This window comes from Vombatus ursinus, unplaced genomic scaffold, assembly GCF_900497805.2.
Source record: "Vombatus ursinus unplaced genomic scaffold, bare-nosed wombat genome assembly UNPS02008961.1, whole genome shotgun sequence".
NCBI classification, from domain to species: Eukaryota; Metazoa; Chordata; class Mammalia; order Diprotodontia; family Vombatidae; genus Vombatus; species Vombatus ursinus.
The window spans coordinates 8,738,933-8,760,120 of NW_020948739.1; the positions used below are offsets into that span (position 1 = coordinate 8,738,933).

Sequence of the window (21,188 nt, forward strand, 5' to 3'; positions counted from 1 at the left end):
TAAAACCAGGAATTTTACTTACCTGTCCTCCACCCTCTTCTTTGCAGAGGTCTATTGCAAATGCCAAATCCATTGCTGCAAAAACAGCATCAGCATCAGTACTCTGTGAGGCGAGGATAAGTTGCCGCAAACTCTCATACATAACAGGATCAAAAAATGCAAAATCATGCCAATTAACCTAATAAAAAAGATATTTTATGACATTATTATAAAAAACTTCCTTGCATCACTACATGAAATTATTCATACTGTTGTTTACAGCAAATAATCCAGGCCAAAAAAAGGAAAATCACACTAGATGCTAATAATAATCTTGTTCTGGAGAAGTAAGTTTAATAGATCTATTGTTCTGACAATGTACTCCAGCATCATGTGACACTAAATAATTTTTAAATTGACCTTTATATTTCTTATTCTGCGCTTAAGCAAAGAGAAATTTAGTTTTTAAGAATAGTCATCAACACTCCTATATTCTTAAGCACGGAATCTATTTTCATTTCTAATACAGTAGACTGAATAAAATTTTTGGCATTTTTTTAACTTGAATGGTAGCATGTTAATCTAAGAAGGACAGTGTCAAACACATGTAAGGGGAAAAGGCAATGAACTGGAGACCTGAGTTGAAATGTCAGTCCCATTACTTGCTGTCAGTGTGCCTTTGGATAGTTTACTCTTTGGAATTCAGCGTCTTCATTTGTAAAATAAGTGGATAGGACTATCATCTATGATCTTTAAGACCCCTTTGTCCAGTATTAAAAGTCCATGTCTAAATTACATTATTGTGGAACACTATAGCTTATGCTGGACGTGGCTGATGGGTTGCTTGCTTTTGCTGAACTAATTTTTTCTCTTTTGTTGCAAAGGATGGCTCTTGGAGAAGGGGAGGGAAATATATTGGGAAATAGTGACATAAAAAAAGATAGCAATAAAATTTATTTTTAAGAAGTTAACATAGCAAAATAGTTACTGGTCTATCAGTCAGTCAGTAAGCATTTATTAAGCACCTGTTATGTTCCAGGCACAGGAGATAAAGACATTAACAGTATCCTGATTAGGGGGTCCTCAATAGCAATCTTTTCTCTAAACCATTCTACACCCAGCTGCTAAATTGATATTTCTGAATAATTCAGGAAGCTTCCATTTTTTTTTTTAATCTTCCAAGATAAAAAACAACTCCTCTGACTGACATTTAACACCCTTTCCAATATGGCCCCAGCCTCCTTTCCGGACTGATTTGTTACTTTTCATCACGCACTCTATATTCTAGCCAAACTGTACATAATATTCTATCTCCTACATTTGTAGCATCATAGAGACTATCTCCTCTCTTTCCTCATTCAAACAATCTTCTCTCTTAACACTACTAGAAATCTGACCCTCTCTTAAAAGCTCACACAAGTTTTCCTCCTATATCCAGCCTTTCTTGACCACTTCTCTTCCCCCAATGGTTAATGACTTGTGCCTGCTATCCCTACCACCTGAAATTACTTTGTATTTATCTGTTTTTCCCCCTCCCCAAGTCCTAAGAACATAAGCTCCGTAAGGAGGACAGTTTCATTTTTGCTGTGGTATCTACCACAGGGTCTGGTACATAGCCCAATACTTAACAAATGCTTGTTGAATTGAAATATTTCGCTTAGTAAATATTTGGTTAGTAAATTCTATAACCTGACATTGTCACACCTTCACCCAGACTGGTATAATAAACCAAATCTGTAAATATAACAAATGCTGATTATCAGGCTAATCATTTTTATAATGTTTTATTAGTCATTTTAAGGGACTCTCCCATGATATCCTGATATTTCACCGGTAGTTTTTATTTTAAATGAGCATCTGCCAATTTTGTCAGCACATAAGTACATAAAAACTAATTCTGCATAACAGTATATAGTACATTTGATTTTTAATACTAAATTGCATACAAAGAAAGATATAGCAATTATTTAATCAAACAAGCAATTGTAGAATAGAAAGATAACTGGATTTGGAATCAGTGGATTCAAGGGGTTAAGGCTCCACCACTTACTACTAGCTATGACTCTGGGAAAATCACATCCTTTCTAAGCCTCCATGTCCTTATCTATAAAATGGGAATAAAATGATTCACACTACCTACCTTTCAGAGTTCTGAGGATCAAAAGTAAAATTTAATGTATGCAAAGTGCTTTGTGCACTATAAAGCACAACATAAATGTGATCTATTATTATCACTATTGTTTATAAACATTAACAAAATCAGGCTACTTAGAATCACTTACTTTTCTACCAAGCAATACTTTAATTACATGCCTATTCAATGTGATAGGACACAGTTCATTCTGTAGCAAGCAGAGTCCAAGGATTCTGAAGATGAAAAATAAGAGGAAATTTATGAAGCTGCAACTTAAACAATACTGAAGTATGGCATTAACACATACTTAAATATTCTCTAAACGTGAAACAAATTAATTTCATCAGGTAACTTCTAAGGGCAAAATTTATATTTAAGATTTGTGACGTAGGTAGAGTGTATATGCCTATACATGTATGTGTGGCTTTATCAACCAACAGAATTTGATTCTATAGCCGAAGTGAATGTAAGTAACTAAGTCCATAAACCAACATTTTTTAATAAAAATTTGAGACTGGTTATTATCTTACCTGCCAATATTTCTGAAACAATTTAACCTTGCTTCTGTGTTTTTCCCAGGTCTTGGAGTATAAAAACCTCTTTTTCCAGGCTGGTAAAATAATGGAGCATTATCATCACCATCATCTGTATCATCTAATTCCATATCTACCACACTTCTACTGGAGCCATGTCGTTTTCGATTTTCCTAGGACCAAAGAATACCAGAGATTCATTACAAAGATTATTTACGAAAGGGCACCCAAACTTTTAAACTTATATACATGGTGAAGCTGCAAGTAGTAATAACAGAATGTTTTACCTTTTAGGTTTTCTGCACTGTTGACTACACTGAGAATATGGGAAATCTCATTTTGTATTGGGTATAAATCTAGGTAGTTTTTACACTAAGTCTAAAACCAAAGTCTTATCCCCATCAAAAGAAACTCCTACCACCTATTGCTCTTAATTCTATCATCATAGCCAAGTCAAATCAAATCCAAATCAGAGTTTGCTTTAAATGAGAGTGGCCTGTGGGTCCTCATTTAAACTGTGATGATCAAAGATTATAGTCCAAATCTCCTTATCTATTAATTTCCCTTTTTTCTATTATACTTATCTTTGCACCCTTCTTCATTCAACTTTGACTACATTAATTTCAAATAACAATAATTTCTAAGCCAGAGAGCTCCCTATATATTCTGTTCTAAAATGCAGTCAAGTACCTATAGGGCTTCTAATGACCCTACTAGTTGAAAGGGTAGAAAAATAGAAGGAATGAGTCAAGTAAACAATCTGAATTATGGTAAAATAAAAACTGGTGAGAACAAAATAAATTCTATTTTTTTGGATATTTTAGGGAAAGCAAGTAGTAATAACCAGCTCAAATTTCTCTAATTACTTTTGTTTTGATCCTGTTTACAAAAAAGATTTCATACCTGCACCTTTTCTGAAGAGTCTAGCAACCCAAGGTCCAAGATACTATCAGCTCCATTCTCCCTTGAAAGAAAACAGTATTGATTAATATTATATTAATATAATATAAATGTTATATTATATTAATATAATATAAATGTTATATTATATTATATATTATGTTATATTAATATAACAGTATTATACAAACAGGAAAAGGAAATAATCAGAACATCATAATGAGACAGTGTACATCTAAACAGTACCAAAATGTGCACTAGAGACAATAAATGTTTTCAGAGTAACAATACAAAATCAACATTGTCTTTGTGGAGAAGAAAAAAGCTGGGCCTTAGAGAATTGGTGAGATTTTCTAGGATAGCAGAAAAGCACCCAAGTGGGAAGAAAAGGGAAAACAAAAAAATCAGCTCTTTGAACAAAATGAGACCCTACTTTCCTTGAAAATATTACAACAAAAAGGAAATTGGAATTTCAACTAAAAAGGAAATGCTTCAGTATATGGAACCATCTCAAAACCAGGCAGGACCTAAAAACAACTGTGAAAATTCCGCACTAATATACTGGGACTTTAGATGTTCGATTGTGAAGTTTGTTAGAAGTTAATTGGGGGGGGAGGCACTCAGTAATAAGTAACTCAAGAATGGTGCTTTACAGTAGAAATGAAATAAAATATGGCACTAGCTTCATAATATTTTAAACAGAAAGTCTTCAAATAATTCAAACATGAAATTTTTTTTTCTCTGCAAATATATATTTACCTTCCATGTGCAATAATGAGTTCCATGGCCTCATCTACCCTTGCTCTCAAAGAGTCCTCACTTGCTAGGAGAAGTAGCAGCTGAGCAGGGGATAATTCCAATAGCATACCTGTGATCTTACTTGCAAATGCCTATAAGCAACAAAAGAAAGTTATTCAAATAGTCCTCCTAAGCCTCTCCTGTTTAGTCATAGAAAACTATTCATAATATACATATATGGCTTTTGTATGAGGTCTAGAGACAAGTGACCTAAGTCTTAGTGTTAAATGGCAGAAAAAGGAGTCAAACCTAGATCCTGTGCTTCCAAGTCCAACAGGATCCAGGTTCACCCATAATATTTCAATTATTTATGACAGTATTTAAGGCTAAACATTTTTACTAAAATAAACAAACAACTCTCACAACAGAACTATAACTAAGTCCTACCTCATGAGCTAGTGGTAGTTCTCCCAGGGCTCAATTGCTCATCTTTCCCCAATAATATATATATGTATGTGTACACACACACACACACACATACACACACACACACACACACACACACATGCAGGAAGAGTGGTCACATAACTATATCATGAAGAAATTTCTTTGATATTCTCTATATAGAAAAACTGCTGGTATACTTATCTTTCAATAAGATAAGGACTTTGCAAAGTGCTAAGATAACCACTATCTGCAAATGTCTAGTTAGCTATTTTGAATAGTAAACATTTGTACCAATTGAAATCCACAATGATTTATTCAGTTAGTTAGAACCATGCTTCCAAATCACTCATAATGGGAGAAGAAAAAACAAGCCATGTAAACACTGTATGGGCCACATTTCCCACAGTATTTCCCTAATTCTACTGCTTGATGAAAAGCATTGGATAACTCTGGGAATATATGAATGGCTGACTTCCTGACAAGGACAGATATAATTCTAAACCAAAAAATCTTGGGAAATAATACAGTTTGTTACAATTTCACCCATGCATTCTGGTCTTACTGGTTGCATTGCTTGAACCCGGGGATAAAGCCTCTCGCCAAGTGCCTGACGATGTGCTGGAAGAGGATCAGGGTCATCACTGGGATTGCCTTCAGATGCTGGCCTGAAAGGCCTTGTGTCAATGGAAAGCTGTCTCCTAAAATCCCTGAATACCAAAGAAAGCTACTAAATTTTCCATATAACTTTATGTCCCCCAAGTACAAAGTGAAATCCCAATACCATAAGTAACAGAATTAGAATATAAAATTGCATAATTCCAATTATAATATAAAAGGTTATTGAGCAAAATTAATTAACTTGACTTTGCTAGATGAAAGATTCACGTTAAACATTACAATTCCAAGAAATGTTATTAAGTCAATCAAAATGCCCTGACAAATAGAATCATGAATAGATTAAAAAGTAAAATTTCAACATAGAGGTTAATCCTTTGATATACAAATTATATAATTCATTTATATTTATTAAAGGAGAACTTTCATAAAGCATTATATGACCAATTTTCTTTCAGTTATGACATGTATGTCTATATGTCAATGTCATAAAATTTTATTTCTTTAAAAACATACCATAATTCACATTTTTCATTAATTTTTAAGTATGTAGTATACTTGCTAGTCAATAACAGAGAGAATACATTATAATGCAATAAACAGAGTTAGCATACCTGTCTCTATCTCTTCGGGAACCTGCTCGCAAACCACTACTCCTCCGCATTTCCCTTTCTCGTTCTCTCTCCCGATCTCTCTCCCCTCTGTTCCTTAATCTCTGCATCAAACCTATAGGAAAGGAAAGGTAAAAAGCAAGTTCAGTGACCATTTTTCAAGTGATCATTAAAGATTACGAAAGGTCATAAAGATCTACTTTTGCTAAAACATTAAATCTTCTATAAGAAAGATGTAGTAACAAACAAAATGCTTAATATATAGATCATACCAAGTTCACAACAACTGTGATAGATAGTATTATGAAAACTTCTCAGTGGCACCTCAAATTATATGGCACATTTTGTTCAATAAAATTAATGCCCCAAGATTTGGCTAAGAACCTTTGTTCACTGCCAACCAAAAAGTGATGCTGACCCATTCTGTGGATAAAGTGACAGAATGAGGGGCAATAAATTGTCCTTGCTTGCTATCACTCCTTATAACCCAGCACAGTGCCTGGCACATTTGACAGATTATAAAAATTTATTATATCTATAATTTATGCCCTTAACACAGACTTATTTATGTTCTTTATCCTAGTTCTACTACTTCAACTTGTACCATTGTAGGAAAAAGATAATGTATATTCTGTAGTCACCAAACATCTATCTATTAGAGGTCATTTTATCCAGTCTCCTCCTAGAATGTCATGAAATGTGCCAAAAAGCAAAATCTCACTCTTGCTAAGAATATTATCTTATGACCAGGTTTACGTTCTTTAAATAAACAGAAACAGCCACACTATTTAACAATAATATTTTAAGACTATTATTGTTTGCTCAACAATATTAGATAACTAAAATTGTTTTCCATTATTAAATTTTAAAATAGGACTGATTATGGTTACAAAACCAATATTTATTATACATGTACTATGTGCAAAATAACTGTGAGAAGTGCTTAGGTATACAAGAATGAATAAGACATGATCTCTGCCCTCTTTACAATCTGGTAGGATGATGCGATACACTCATAAATATACATGTTATAAAACAGAATAGAAGCTGTATATAACAAAGCTAAGGTGAAATGTTATATAAGCAAGAAGGTGTTATATGAGATCTAAAGAGAAAAAGAGCATTTTCAACTAGTGTGAGATTGGGACGGGAGGGGCGAAGTGCAATGCGGAGGGAAGAAAAGTAAAAGAATAAAGGAAATCTTCCTGGAAAAGTGGCTTTAAGTAAATCTTCAAGGATGGGCTATTCTTCAACAAGTAAAGATTTGGGAGGTGAGGGGAATATCAAGAGAAATGGGGAGGAAGGATATTACATTGCAGTTATGGGGAACAAGGTGAACAAAAGTAAAGAAGAGAACATAGGATAAAATTAGAAAGATAGCAAGTAATCCAAACTAGCTGAAAAAATGGAAGGTAAGGTGGTACTGAGTGCAGAGGAATCTGAATACCAGGCTAAGGATGTTGAAATCTCATAACAGTAAGCCATTCAAGGGTGTTTTAAAAAAATCTCTTTATATGTTCTGAATTTTTGTTTGGCCTGATTCCAATTCCTACTTTTGTGGATTCACTTGAGGGACAGTTAAGTTTTGTTCCAGTGTCTCATTTTTATTCTGTTATGTCTCTGCTTCTTGGGAGTGTTTCTTGTAAGCAACATATTAGGTTGGATATAATCTGTCACTCAAAAAATGTTTTGCTTTAAATCATTATTAAAGTTATGAGTTAGGTTTATATTTTCCTCCGTGTATCTATTTTTTCCCCTGCTGTTGTTCCTCTTTTTCTGTAAAAAAAAGTAATTTGCCTATTCAGTTATTTTTGCTTAATCTCCTTCAAGACACCTCCATTACTACAGGCTCTACTTCTTTCCCATCAAGCCACACAACCTTCTCTAATCTATCAGTTTATGGAGTTTTACTAAATCTTTCTTCCTATTGCCTAGGTATCTAATTCTTCCTCTGTTTTTCCCTTTCAGTTACAAAGTCAAATAAAATCCCCCTTCTACTCCTTTAATTTTTAAAATTGCATCTTTTTCTAAAAAGGATTTCTTTCCCTCTTCTCTTCATTAATATTCTTCATTGATTATTACACCAGTTATGTGGCACAGTGGATAGAACACTGGGCCTGGGGTCAGGAAAACCCGAGTTAAAAATCTGTTTTAGACCACTGTTAGCTGTGTGGCCCTGGGCAAGTCACTTTAGCTCTCCCTTAGTTTAATTGTTAATGTTAACTATAAGCTATGATTATTATTATTCTGGACTTTTATAGTTTGATTCAGGGTACTTATATCTATTTATTCCTTTTTTAAGTCTCCATAATCCTCATGACGTTGAATTGTTTAAGGTTCCTACTGAATTCACTCTTATAAGCCATTTCTTTTTTATTGTTGGAAAAGTTATATAGCAGTCTGGCAGAAATTAGACTTAGATCAACATCTTGTACAATATTCCACAAGAAATTCAAAATGGATGTGACCTTAGAATAACAATATTAAAAATTAAAAACTCATACCTTTCATAACTATGGTAGATTATTAACCAAATAAGGGATAAAAGCAATTACCAAAGATTTTTTAAAAAAGATGATTTTGATTACATAAAACTGTAAAGCTTCTGCATAAACAAAATAAATACATGTAAGGTAACAAAAACACACAAGTGTATATACATGTGTACACCGCCCCCCCCAGCCATTCCCCTAAAAGGAATTGTAAACTATTAACAAACATAGGAAAGAATGCTCCAAATCACTTATAACAACATAGAAGGAAATCAAAACCACCCTGAGATTTCCCTATATGTTCTGCAAAGTGACAAAGACGGCAGGCAATGGTCAATATGGGAAGGGACATGGGAAGATAGACACACTAATGCATAGGTGATATAGCTGTGAATCAGTGCAAGCATTTTGGAAAACAATTTGGAACTATGTAAATAAATTGACTAAAGTATTTATATCCTTCTAGGTTTGAATCCAATGGAGGTAGAGAAAAGCTAGAAAGTCATCGTCACAAGGTTAACTAAAGAACTGCAAACAGAAAAAGCACAAGAACGTTGGGCCAAGATGACAGCTGTTCCTCGGACTGATACATGATCTAAAGGAAAAGGAACCTCAACTCTGAGCACCATCAACACACAGAAAAACCCTGGGAGAATTACATTTTACTTTACCATTTTTCCTAACTTCCAATTCAGCTTAGATATAATGTTTACCTTCTCTCTTAGGGAGATTAAAACTGAGGTAAAAAAACAATTTCCGAACTGGGATGAGGGTTAGGGGAGGACAGAAAAGATTTAGAATCTTAGAATTTAGAATTTTAAAGTTAAATAGATGTCAGATAGCTGGTCTCCTTATTTAACAAATGAGGAAACTGTCATCCAGAGAGTTTAACATGTTACTCTTCTTTCCTTTAAGACTATGACTTCTTGGCATGAAGGGAAAACCCATCCATTTTTGTGATGAGGTAATGGAAAGTATAGGTCACCTTAACAGAAACTACTGATGTAGTTTTGTAGTAGTATTTGGTCTAAAATCCAAATATAATGACTTTTAAATCCATAGTATGTGCTGATATGGATGAAATTAAAAATTAAATTGCTAGGTTTTCCTGAGCACAGCTAGTTAAGTTGAAAACTAAACTGAATTAATCTGTATAAACAAAATATTTGATTATCCATAGTTTAAACTATTATGCTATTTCACCATCAACAAGGGATGGAGTAAACTCCATTACACTAAATTACATAATTTAAATTTAAATTACACATTAAACTCCTTAAAGAATACTTACTGGTATGTGTACCCTTGTTGGCATTCTGAATACAATCTAGATTTGGCAGTTTTTCATTTGACAAAAAAGCTTGTGCAATAGCAGTATAGAAACTTCGTGCCACACCACTGCCCTCCCCTGGTTCATCCTTAAATGTAACTTTCACTCTATGTACAGCCATTGGAGTAGTAGCACATCTGCGACCAAAATGATTGTTAAGTTGCCTCATTGTTTGCTGAATTAGAAGATCTCGATCTCGATCAACCTAATGAAATGCATAAGAAAAGACTCATTTACTTGATCAGAAAACATTTAGTGATTACTTTTCCTAGGTAAAACAACTGAAAATGTAAATGTTTTCTTTCTTAACAATTTAAAATGTTTCTTATGCACAACTGAAAGCTATCAAAATTCTTAACCTTTCCAAAAAAAAAAAGAAAGTGTCTCAAAGCACGAGTCTCAGGTAGATAGCTGGTGGCACAACTGATAGGGCACTGGGCCTGGAGCCTAGAAGACCCAAGTTCAAATCTGGTTTCAGACACTTCTCCACCATGGGCAAATCCATTAACCTATTCGCCTCAATTTTCTCAACTGTAAAATGGGGGTAATAATAGCATCTACCTTGCAGAACTGTGATGAATATCAAATGAAGTAATTTTTGTAAAAGGGCTTAATAGAGTGTCTAACACATAGTAGGCACTACATAAATTCTTATTCTCCACCCCCCTTCATGTAAATTAGAACAAAATTATCTCACTTCTAAAGTTTCTCACAACTAGATAATGTTACTCATGGAATACACTTGCATTCAGTCCTAATAAGTTCACTGCAAGCATCACAAAAAGTGTAAAACTTACACAAAATTGACATTTAAGTATTAAAACATGTCACCATGTAAAATTAGTTATTAAGCTGTCAACGTTCTTGGGAATTGAACAAAAATATGTTCTATATACTGGGAAAAAAAAACCCCACAATACCTTTACCTCTAATGTTAAATCTCTTGATTGCTGATTTCTCAGTTTTTCCATCTCTCTACGGAATTTTGATTCTTTTACTTCAAAACCACCTAATTCAGTGAGTATCTTAAACAATTACAAAATGACAGCATTAGTTTCTGAAATGACCCTGAAAAAACAGAACAGCTTCTACAATGAAAAAATTACATACTGATCCTGGTTCTGCTCCAACATCCTCCATGAACACTCTGCCAAATAACTCCAAAGACAGGCGCCAGCGTCCCAGCAACATATCATGAGATATAACCATTCCCATGAAACTGCATTGAGGCCTGGAAGAAAAAGGGGGGGGGGGGGGGGGTAAAATCATTTAGCTAACACTGGAGATTAATTAGCAATGTAAACTATAAATTAATTCATTTGCTTCAACTTCAACAATCATTACATTGCATTGATCATTGGAATTCCAGAAGACGCACGATGAAGCACATTACCCACCTGCTGATAGAGAGGTGATGGACTCAAGAAAACAGTTTGAGACATTTTTTTTTGGACATGGCCAATGGTGAAATTTGTTTTGCTCTACTACACGTTTGAAACGGTGTTCCCCTCCTACTGGTTCTTTCTCAATGGAGGGTGAGGGTGGAAGGGAGAGAAGATAAATTTTTGTTAACTGAAAAAAAAATTAATTAAAAAACAATTCTACATTCATTTATCACTAAGGAAACAATATGCAAATACAAAAGATAATGTGATTTTTGTCAGTATGGGTGCTGCTTGGTATGAAAACTCGTATCAACACAAACTGACAAGCTATCCATGAGCTAGTGATTAAATTCAAGTAAACCTCCTAAGAAACACAGAGTTTAAGTGACTAGCCTGGGTCACAAAGCTATTAAGTGTTAGGAGTGAGATTTAAACCTATTTCTTTCTAACTCTAAACCCAGTACTCTTATCTATTAAATCACAGTCTCTATGAAACTTATATTAATATTTTAAAAATACCTGAATGATGTTAGAGGAGGCCCTTCACTTTCAGTCAATCCTATTTCAGCCAACAAACTACTTTTCAATTGTGCTGCAAGGTCATGAGCAGATGGTCCTGGTTTTGAACTCTCAGATTCTTCTGTCAGCAAATTTTGTTCTTCTCCTTCTTTCTTTTGCCGATTTTGCATGTTCATTACATTTTTCAGGTTGGCAGCATAAGACATTTTAGTTGGAAGAACCTGCAGAATTTCAGGAATGAGTGATACATTTCAAAATCAATTCAAGACATCATTTCAACTTAATTCTCTCAAGTAAATAGTCAAAAGAAACAATTCCCATCAAGAAAATGTGACTATAGTAAATTCCACCTACTGATCACTCTGGCTAGTACAACTTACCTACTCTGCTGGGTATCAACTACTGCTTTTAAAATTCATATCAGTATCTCAGAAATTTCTAAGACATTTTTATATTTGTGTCATATAATTTCCTTTATCGTTCTTATCATTTTCGCTCTGTACTTTCTTCTAACCATAAAATACTTTCCAAAACTGTTTTCAACTGCATTTTTTCCATGAATACTTCACATCGATTGCTCCAACTTCTCGAATTCATTAACTATGAGTATTTCTTTTTGAGTCCCAAATATACATATCAACATTTTTTTTTAAAAAGGCAAACACTTACACAATCATTTTATATATAGTAAAGGAAAACCCTTAGCCACAAAATATATCCAAAAGCCCTGCGTTTAACAAGTTAGTTTGGGTAGAGAACTTGGATAAAGTATATTTAATATAAACTGTAACTACTTGTACTAAAAGTGAAAATCCTGTGGAAAAAATCTCTTCAGTAGTTATCCTGATTTTCATCTCAAAGTTTTTCAAACATAATACCAGCTAATATTTTCAAAGTATGTTACTGTTCTTAGGACAATTTCAAATACAGCAGGAGACTTTGATTCTAAGATCTCACTGAATTTTCATAACAATCTTGTGGGTTAAACAAAGCACACACATCTCCATTTTCCAAAAGACATGAAGGTTAGAATCAAGATTAGGATTAAGGTTTTCTTACTCTCAATATATTATTTGCCCCATCACCACACTAATATGTTACTCATCATGTTTCACTTATCTGAAGATTTCTAATATGACTTCCCTTGGGAATATCAGGTGGCTCCACAACATATCTGTCTAGGTATAAAATGTACCTGAAAAAAATCATCTGAAAAATGTTAATAGTGTTTTTTTTCCCCCTAGAAAGGTGGCAAACTTTTCAATGACTGACACTCTTTTCATTAAAACTCTATGCCCTTGCTTCTTACCTTTAGCACCTCAGTTATTACAAAATGCTGCCATTATGGCAATTCTACGTTTCAAAAGCGATGCCTATCCCATTTTGATGGAACATTCTGAGGTGTCAATTCTAGGAACATCATGTTTTGAGGGATGGTCCTTACTAACGGGAAAAAAAAAACCTCACAACTTTTCAAGATAATAGACCTTTGATGATAAAGGTACAAAAAACAAAAACATAAAGTTGCTAATAAGTTTCAATCAGTTTTTAAGAATCATAATTCTTGAGAGATTTTGAAAATTTCCAACACAAATCTATTTACCTCTTTACTCAATACATGATGCAGGTCATCAAAGAAACATCAAATTCACCCCACTTGCTAATAGTCTCACCTCCCAAACAACATTACATTCACAAGAGAAAAATCAAGATTTACAGAAGCACCACCTGTAGAGAAAATGTGTGTAAATGGAAACAACAGTGCTTTTGAACACTTCCATTAGTTTTTTGAGTTTTGGAGTTCATGCTTTCTTTTAAAAGGTGCCAAAGTAAAACTGCATTAATTTCTTTTTAAAAATGATTCAGATTATTGCAGCCTTACCTCAAGGCAGTTTCTATCCACTGTAACTTCCATTAAGCATTTCCCACTACTGGCAGATGATGAATAGAGACCCTGACTGGGACGGCCAAAAAGATCCTCTTTTCTAGCATTTGGCTGTAATTTCAACAGAAACATTCTAGTTATGCTACACATTTAATTTAGTTACAATTTAGACAAACCAAAAAGATTTTAGAACTGGCCTTTAGTTTCACCTGTAGTAGATGTGGCTGATCAGCCAAAGGGATGGCTTCAGCCAAAGGTACTTCAAAAGGATTTGGAGGTATACACCCAAGGAATGTCATGGAATCTGATCGTCGGAAAAATGGATGATTCTGTCCAGTTTCTGCAGTAAGCGTATCATCATCTTTATCATTCAATGTGGCACCTAAATATCAAGACACAAAATTTGGTTTTTTTAGTGGATTTATTACCCGCATCTTTTAAAAACTGAAACTCATTCTAAATTTCTTGGTCTTATTATGAAACCTCAGTGCCACCCAGAAACAATGGATAAAAAAACAGTCCCTGAACTTTAGAAAATAGAATTGTTAGAAAGATCTGAACCTTCAGTACAAATTATCCTGACTCCACTAAGGAAAAGTTTCCAGTAGGCATTTATAGGAACAGTCAAAGATCTTTCCTGGTTTCTCCCAAAACTGCTATAATTCTCTCCCCCTACAGGAGAAAAGTGGAAAACTTGTCTAACAACTTAGACCTCAGTCCTGAATGATATTTTGATTGAGAAATGAAGAGACTGCTCAGACGTTAAAATCTTAACATGTGCTACCCTCAACAAAGACAAATCCAAGTTAAGAGCAAAAAATTCAGAAGCAATTTATGCATAAAGATCACCCAGGGACCAGCTCATAGTATGTGCTAACATGTCAATTTGTGATATGTCCCTGGAACAATACTGAAGTAACAGTGGGTTTGGAGTTAACTACTAACATAGGAATATCCAAGGCTGCCTTACTCTTCACTGGTACAGAAAAGTTTTTATCAACAAGATGATAAATTTAATGTCCCAATCCTGACACTCATGAGCTAAAATTATAGTTCAATGTGTAACACAGTCAAGATCCCCTGGCCATTTTCACTGTTTTACAGCATATAACTATAACATAATAAACTAAATTTAGATTCTTATACTTGGGTAATTCTATTCTATTAATAATACATATTTTACTATATTCATAAGATAAATTTATTAATGAATACAATGATTAATTAATAATTAATGAATATAATTCTGTTAATTCTTTGTTCCAAGTAGCTCCTCAACAACACATGCAAAGGAAAACACATACACCGAAAGGAGAAATAACAAAAAGAGATATGAAGGAAAAATTAAGAAATATGGAATTGGAAAGCTAGAATAAACCTCCATATTTAAAAAAAATTAGCAATAAATATAAAAATATAAAGAAGATGCATACAAGCAAGAAAATATTTGGAATACAGCATGAAGAGAAATTCCCAGCCAGACAAAAAAATATGAAGTTAAAAAGTTTAAAAGAATAATATTGAGGCAGTCATTCCTTTGAAGCATATTAGCAGTTTTTCTGTACACTAACTTTGATTGGTGTCATCATCATTTTCATGTTCTGAATCCTCATTGTCAATACCTAGTTCCAAGAGGTCCCGTGTCCTGAAAGAGAATCAAACTGTTGGTTATTTGGCATGAACTTTTTTTGGCTGCATTAGCACCAGGTAAAGTCGGGTCATAGCAAGCAGAAAGGGTTGAAAATATAACTTTAAGAAAACACCAAAGCACATCAAAACATGTTGAAGAGTCATGGACTTCAGGGAAATGGCAAAGAGGCTAAGTTGAAAAGTTGCCAACAGCATCTGGGTGGTTGGCTAGGTTTTTTTTTTTCTTTTTCTTTTTTTTATAGAGGGGTTATCTTTTTGTTTTTCTGCATTAAGCTTATGTTTGCATTTATGATTTATCTTGAATCCACAAACTACTTTGGCCATCCACTGAACTGACTAGTTGGCTTAGTTTAAAAAAGAAAAAAAGTCAATTCATCCAATAACCAACAACTCATTAATTCAATTATAATGGTGAAAGCAATTTCTCTGTGTAAACATGAAAACAAGGATATGCTATTACCTGTCACAGCTAAGAATAAAAGAAAACTCATAGAACTTTTGACACTTATACGCTGAGAAGCTGCTGTCAGCACATTTTTTGATTAACAACTTGAAATGGAAACAAAATTGCCAACTTAAGGATAGCATTACAAATGATATCAAATTTCGGGCTGTAAAAAACATTTTGCTGTACTTCTCATCCTTAGGGATCTTATGTATTATATGCAAACACAAAATTATATGCAAACAATGTGTTAAGTCAGATGGGTTTATACCACTATGTTTTCTCCATAAGTTATTATTGCTGGGATTATTATTTCCATTATTTGTTCTCATCATTTATTTCCATTATTTTGTTCCAATTTATAATTTGAATTCTTAAGAGTTCTAAATTTCAAAAGAGGGCATATGCTAGAGTCAACTATGAATGCTAAAACCATATTCTTTCTTCTAAAACAACAACACTGTACAAATCACAACTTTTGAAAAAGACTAAAAAATTTCCCAGTATTTTATTTTCCAAACCAAAGAAATTAGTCTAACTAAAAAAAAAAGTTGCCATAAAAATGGCAGTTAGTTGAGTAAAGTTTTACAAAATTATGTTTTAAAATGAACCAGATAGATAATAAAAGCGCCCACATATCTTAGTTAATAAGGTTAGACAGGCCTAAACTCCATTTCAACCAATAATTTGATTTGAGTAATAAGGTACAACCTATCAGACTTTTTAGCTTAACAATACAACTAACTACTTGCTACATGAGTGAATACAGAACACCACCAAAAGTTGGCTACAAATGTATTACTATTTTAACTCTGTACTCCAAAGTCTGTCCAGATTGCTTGTCTGTATTAACAGGGATGAAGAAGAGTTTACGTATGATTTTTATGCGAAACTGAAAATTCAACTCTCTCATTCCCCTTTAGAAAGCATGAATTATAATACAACATACAACACAATAAGATTCTACAGTCAAATATATTCCAAAGAAAGAAATAAGCAGTTGTCAACTTTTCATATGGAAGTAAGTGGTATTTCACTTAAAGACCTTTAATCACAAAAGATTTAAAAGAGGTTCCTGCTTTTGACTATTTTAAGCCTACTTTTTTTTTTTGTTCATTCTAATTTAAAATTACTAAAGATATGAGTCAGCCTTATTATTCAAGATTCTTAATAGCTCTACTCTGTGACTAAGGAGTAAGGGGTAAGAAAAAAGAAGTTAAGAATATGAGCTTGGTAATACTGTAACAAAGAAGTAATAAATAATTAAGTCTAAATTGAGACAAAACCATAATATAGCCACCTCAAACATTAAGCTCAGTACAACTACAATGGTAGGTACAGAGGAGAAAGTAAAAACATAGAATACGGTCCTATATAGAATCAAGAATTATTGGGTTGCCTACTTTGGCTATTCAAACTTTTTCCTTACAGTCTTCTTTGCCCAATTCTGATCTCCTAGCTCCAAAGTCTGATGACTTGAAAATAAAGGTAATCCCAAGCAAGTAAGTTTTAAAACTGCATTTGTTTACCTTTTGCGTTCCAGCTGAGGTGTATCCAAGGTTGTCTGCTGGTTCATTGCTTTAATCCAATAAATAAGGGCTTGAAAAACATATGCCACATGTTTCAGCGAGCAGACATCCAAAACAGGAAGAACATCAGAATGCTCATCGTTATGAGATCGCATCAAAGAAAGGGCGTAATTTAAGAAGTCCCCTCGAGCAGACATCATTCCTTGGCGGGCACTAAGTAAAGTGGCACGCCTGTAGAAAAAAAAAACAGAACAATTGAAACTGAAAACTGTGAAAGTATAATGACCAAGTTTGACTCCAAAGTAGATATATAACAAGCCACTTCTCCCAGGTCCTTTGCAGAGATGGGGGAAGTATGGGTCTAGGACACTGAATACACTGTCATTTTCTGAATATGTTGATTAGTTTTGATGAACTATTTTGTTTTCCTAATTTTTATTCTTTGTTGTAAGAGACTGTTTTCTGGCAGTGATGGGAAAGAGAAATTGGGAAATACAAATGATGTGTAAAAACAAAATGAATCAATAAAGTTTATTTAGCAAAGAAAAATGGATAAGTAGTGTGATTTTGCCATCATAATTTTATCAATCAGTAGACTGAAAACACTAATTAATAACAAAAGAATATAAATATTATTTCAGGGCAAAGAATTTTTGTTTTGTTTTTGTACGCAAGGACAATGCTTTCCTTAAACAAAATAGACACATACAAAATGCCTTTTAAAATGAATGGATTACATTATCTCCCAGAATCTGCTCCCTGATGTAATACTTCCTACTTCTATGTCCAATGCTTAGCACATAGCACTTGACAGATGTTTTTATTCATTCACAATAAATATACACTTTCACATCTAGCTGTGAAGGAATTTTCAAGTGCCTATTGTAATGGATCTCACATTTTAGGATGGACATTGATGAGCTGGTAACCAGGATGTGAAAGGCCATGAGGATAGGTTGAAAGAAGAAAAAATCCTTGGAGGGAAAAAGAATGGGGAATTGGTGTGGGTACATGGAGACAGTGGAAGACAGAACATGATACCTGTGTTCAAGGATTTGAAAGCCTATCACCTAGAGGACGAATTGGATCAGATACAAAGAGATAGACATAATATAAGGAAAATATCCAAATACTTGGGAAGGGGTGGGTTCTGTCTACCTCTTTAGAGGTCTTTAACAACAGGCTATATGGCAAGGTGATTATTCTTCCTCAGGTATGGACTGGACAAGTAGCTTCTAATGTCCCTTCTATCTTGAAAGCTGTGTTAATGACAGAGAAAATATGCTCCTGCTCAAAGAAGTAGGCCCAGTATGCTACACACTAAGCGAAGAGTTAAATCCTTCAAAAAAGTTTTTGTCGCTATTCTGTCATTTCAGTCATGTCTGACTCTTAGTGACCCCATTTGTGGTTTTCTGGCAAAGAGACTAGAGACGGGTCTTCTTTATTCCAGGCCTGGTCCTCTATCATGCCATCTAATTATCATTTAATTGAGCTAAAAATGCATAGGACTAAGACTTTACAGAGCAGACTTCCTAAGAAAAGGGATATCACCCACCTTTACAAGACATCCTGACATACTAATGATTCTTGATCCTAGATATCTAGCCTGTATCTCAAACTAAATACATCTTAATCTTACCCCTAAAACCAAACTTATTTTATCCCCAAATAGACCTTTATTCGTGATTGTCCTTATTTTCTTTAATGGATCCTCCATCACTCTACCAAGTAACTCCATCAACCAAGAAGTCTTTACAGAATCTTCCTTCCCAATGTCTCTCTCAAAATCGTTCCTTTTCCTCCTTTCTCTTCATGACCACTGCCACTAGCTCTGGCCCTTATCTCACATCTAAACTAAGAGTGGAGCCCATAGTCTTACCTGGTCTTCTACCTCATGGACACTGGTACAACCTATACACCACCAATTGTTCTCAAGGTACCCTTTAAACTATGTCACCACCCTCCTCAAAAACTTTTAATTTTCCTGCTTACTGAATAAAATCAAAGCTCCTTATGCTGGAATTTGAGCTTCTATACAACATAGTCCAAAAGCAACTTTTCAGCTTGATTTCCAACATTTATCTGTAATATTCTCTAAGGCTCTAGAAGAGAAGCTAGGTGGCATAGTAAATAGAGTGCCTGACCTGGAGTCAGGGAGACCCGAGCTGAAATTCAGCATCAGACACTAGCTGTGTGACCCTGGGCAAGTCACTTAACTCTGTCTGCCTCAGTTTCAACTATAAAATGAGCCGGAAAAGGAAATGGGAAACTACTATAGTATCTTTTCCAAGAAAACTCTAAATGGGGTCAGAAAGAGCTGGAAACAACTGAACAACATTTTTATGGAGAAGGAAATGACAAACCACTCCATTATATCTCTGCCAAGAAAACCCAAAATGAGGTCACAAAGACATATACCTGACTTAAAAAGGACTGAACAAAAACAAATACTCTAGCCAGACTATAATATGTGTCCTTTCCTAAATCATATTTCTTGTACTAATAATGACTGTCTTCCATTATCCCATCTTTGTCTATAAGTTTCTTACATTCTAAGGTCCAGATAAAATACTACATGTAATCACTACAGCTAGAAGTAAACCAGTTTTCCTTTATGAGTCTATTTTAATTCTACTTAAACAGCACATTGAATTCTAGCATTAGAATTATTTGTCATTATCTCCATTTTTGGATTATGTACCCCAAACAAAAACTGTATCTTGTATGATTGCATCTGGTGAAGCATCAAGCATAATATTAGGGAATAATTATATTATTTTTTATATCAATAAAAAAGTACGCAAACTAACCTTGGTGAACTTAGGGGAAGACATGGACAAGAATAGCACAGAAGAAGTTGAGACAAGTATTACTGGAGGGAACATCCAAATCAATCAAATGACAAAACAATACTTGAAACTCATCTGAGTATGTATTCAGGCTATCCTTCCAGGACAAACACTGTACCTATGATACAATCCTTCCTCTCAAATTGGAAATGATCTTTCCTTCAGCAGCTGGTGGCACAGTGGATAGTATGCTTGGCTTGAAGTCAGGAAGACCTGAGTTCAAATCTGGTCCTAGACACTTACCAGCTGTATGACCCTAGGCAAGTTGCTTAACCTTTTGTTTGCCTTAGTTTCCTCAACTGTAAAAGGGGGATAATAACTGCATCTACCTCCCAGGGATTTTGTAAGGATCAAATGAGAGAATAGTTAGAAAAAGTGCTTAGCACTGAGCACAAATGTTCTCTTTCAAAACTGGGGACAACTTTTTTTTTTTTTTAAACTTCATACCGTCTGCCCTCCAGCGTTCTTAAACTAGCCTCCTCACGAGCAGTCATTCTTTCTCTCCTGGTTGAATTCTGAGAAGCATGAAGAGGGTGGTTTGGATGCCCAGGATCACCAGCAGATGCTAATGCTGAACCATAACGCAACTGGGCTTCTGTAGAATCCATAATACTGACCATCCAATTCCATGTGGGAATCAGCTTTTCCTCTACATAATTCTATTTAAAAATCAAACAACAACAAGATGATCCAATAAGACAGAGCAAGGCTAATTCAAGAAGTCCATTTAATCTTATCTTTAGGTATAGTGATCATAATAATAATAGAATGTAGAAAGATAAAATGCATTTTAAGTTGATTCATACCTGTAAGTTTACTGCATCTTGATAAGTCAGTTTTACAGCCGCTGGGATCTGAGAGTAGACAAGGTGGTTGTATTTGGGAATAAGCCCCATCAAATCAGAGATCTGTCTGATGACAATGCTATACGCTCTTGCTAAACTGCTTGCAGATGTTAAGTAGCTGCTGGCATTGCTAGCTTCAAGAGCAGCTGCAGCAGCCGCAGCACTTGTACTGATGGTACCACTCCGGCGTAAGTTGGATGGATCAATATAAATCAAACCTGCTGAACTGGCTAAAAGGAAGAAAAAAAGCCACAATGAGCTATCCAACTGTTGATCATTATATTTCTCTAGTTCTGTACATA

General features: G+C 34.3%; 1 protein-coding gene across 3 annotated transcripts in view; it reads right to left on the minus strand.

Annotated features, from left to right (window-relative positions):
• Positions 1-21,188, minus strand: part of UBR5 (ubiquitin protein ligase E3 component n-recognin 5) — a 176,449-nt gene that overhangs the window by 8,896 nt on the left and 146,365 nt on the right. For all 3 annotated transcript variants that reach the window (XM_027850037.1, XM_027850036.1, XM_027850035.1), the window contains exons 39-55: positions 20,848-21,116; positions 20,489-20,700; positions 17,193-17,423; positions 15,140-15,213; positions 13,778-13,950; positions 13,566-13,679; positions 11,684-11,904; positions 10,890-11,010; positions 10,706-10,804; positions 9,741-9,984; positions 5,961-6,072; positions 5,294-5,438; positions 4,306-4,436; positions 3,550-3,610; positions 2,644-2,819; positions 2,262-2,346; positions 23-178 (exon numbers count right to left, since the gene is read on the minus strand). In XM_027850037.1, the coding sequence (XP_027705838.1) occupies positions 23-178; positions 2,262-2,346; positions 2,644-2,819; positions 3,550-3,610; positions 4,306-4,436; positions 5,294-5,438; positions 5,961-6,072; positions 9,741-9,984; positions 10,706-10,804; positions 10,890-11,010; positions 11,684-11,904; positions 13,566-13,679; positions 13,778-13,950; positions 15,140-15,213; positions 17,193-17,423; positions 20,489-20,700; positions 20,848-21,116 (2,624 nt within the window). The remainder of the gene's footprint in view (positions 1-22; positions 179-2,261; positions 2,347-2,643; positions 2,820-3,549; positions 3,611-4,305; positions 4,437-5,293; positions 5,439-5,960; positions 6,073-9,740; positions 9,985-10,705; positions 10,805-10,889; positions 11,011-11,683; positions 11,905-13,565; positions 13,680-13,777; positions 13,951-15,139; positions 15,214-17,192; positions 17,424-20,488; positions 20,701-20,847; positions 21,117-21,188) is intronic.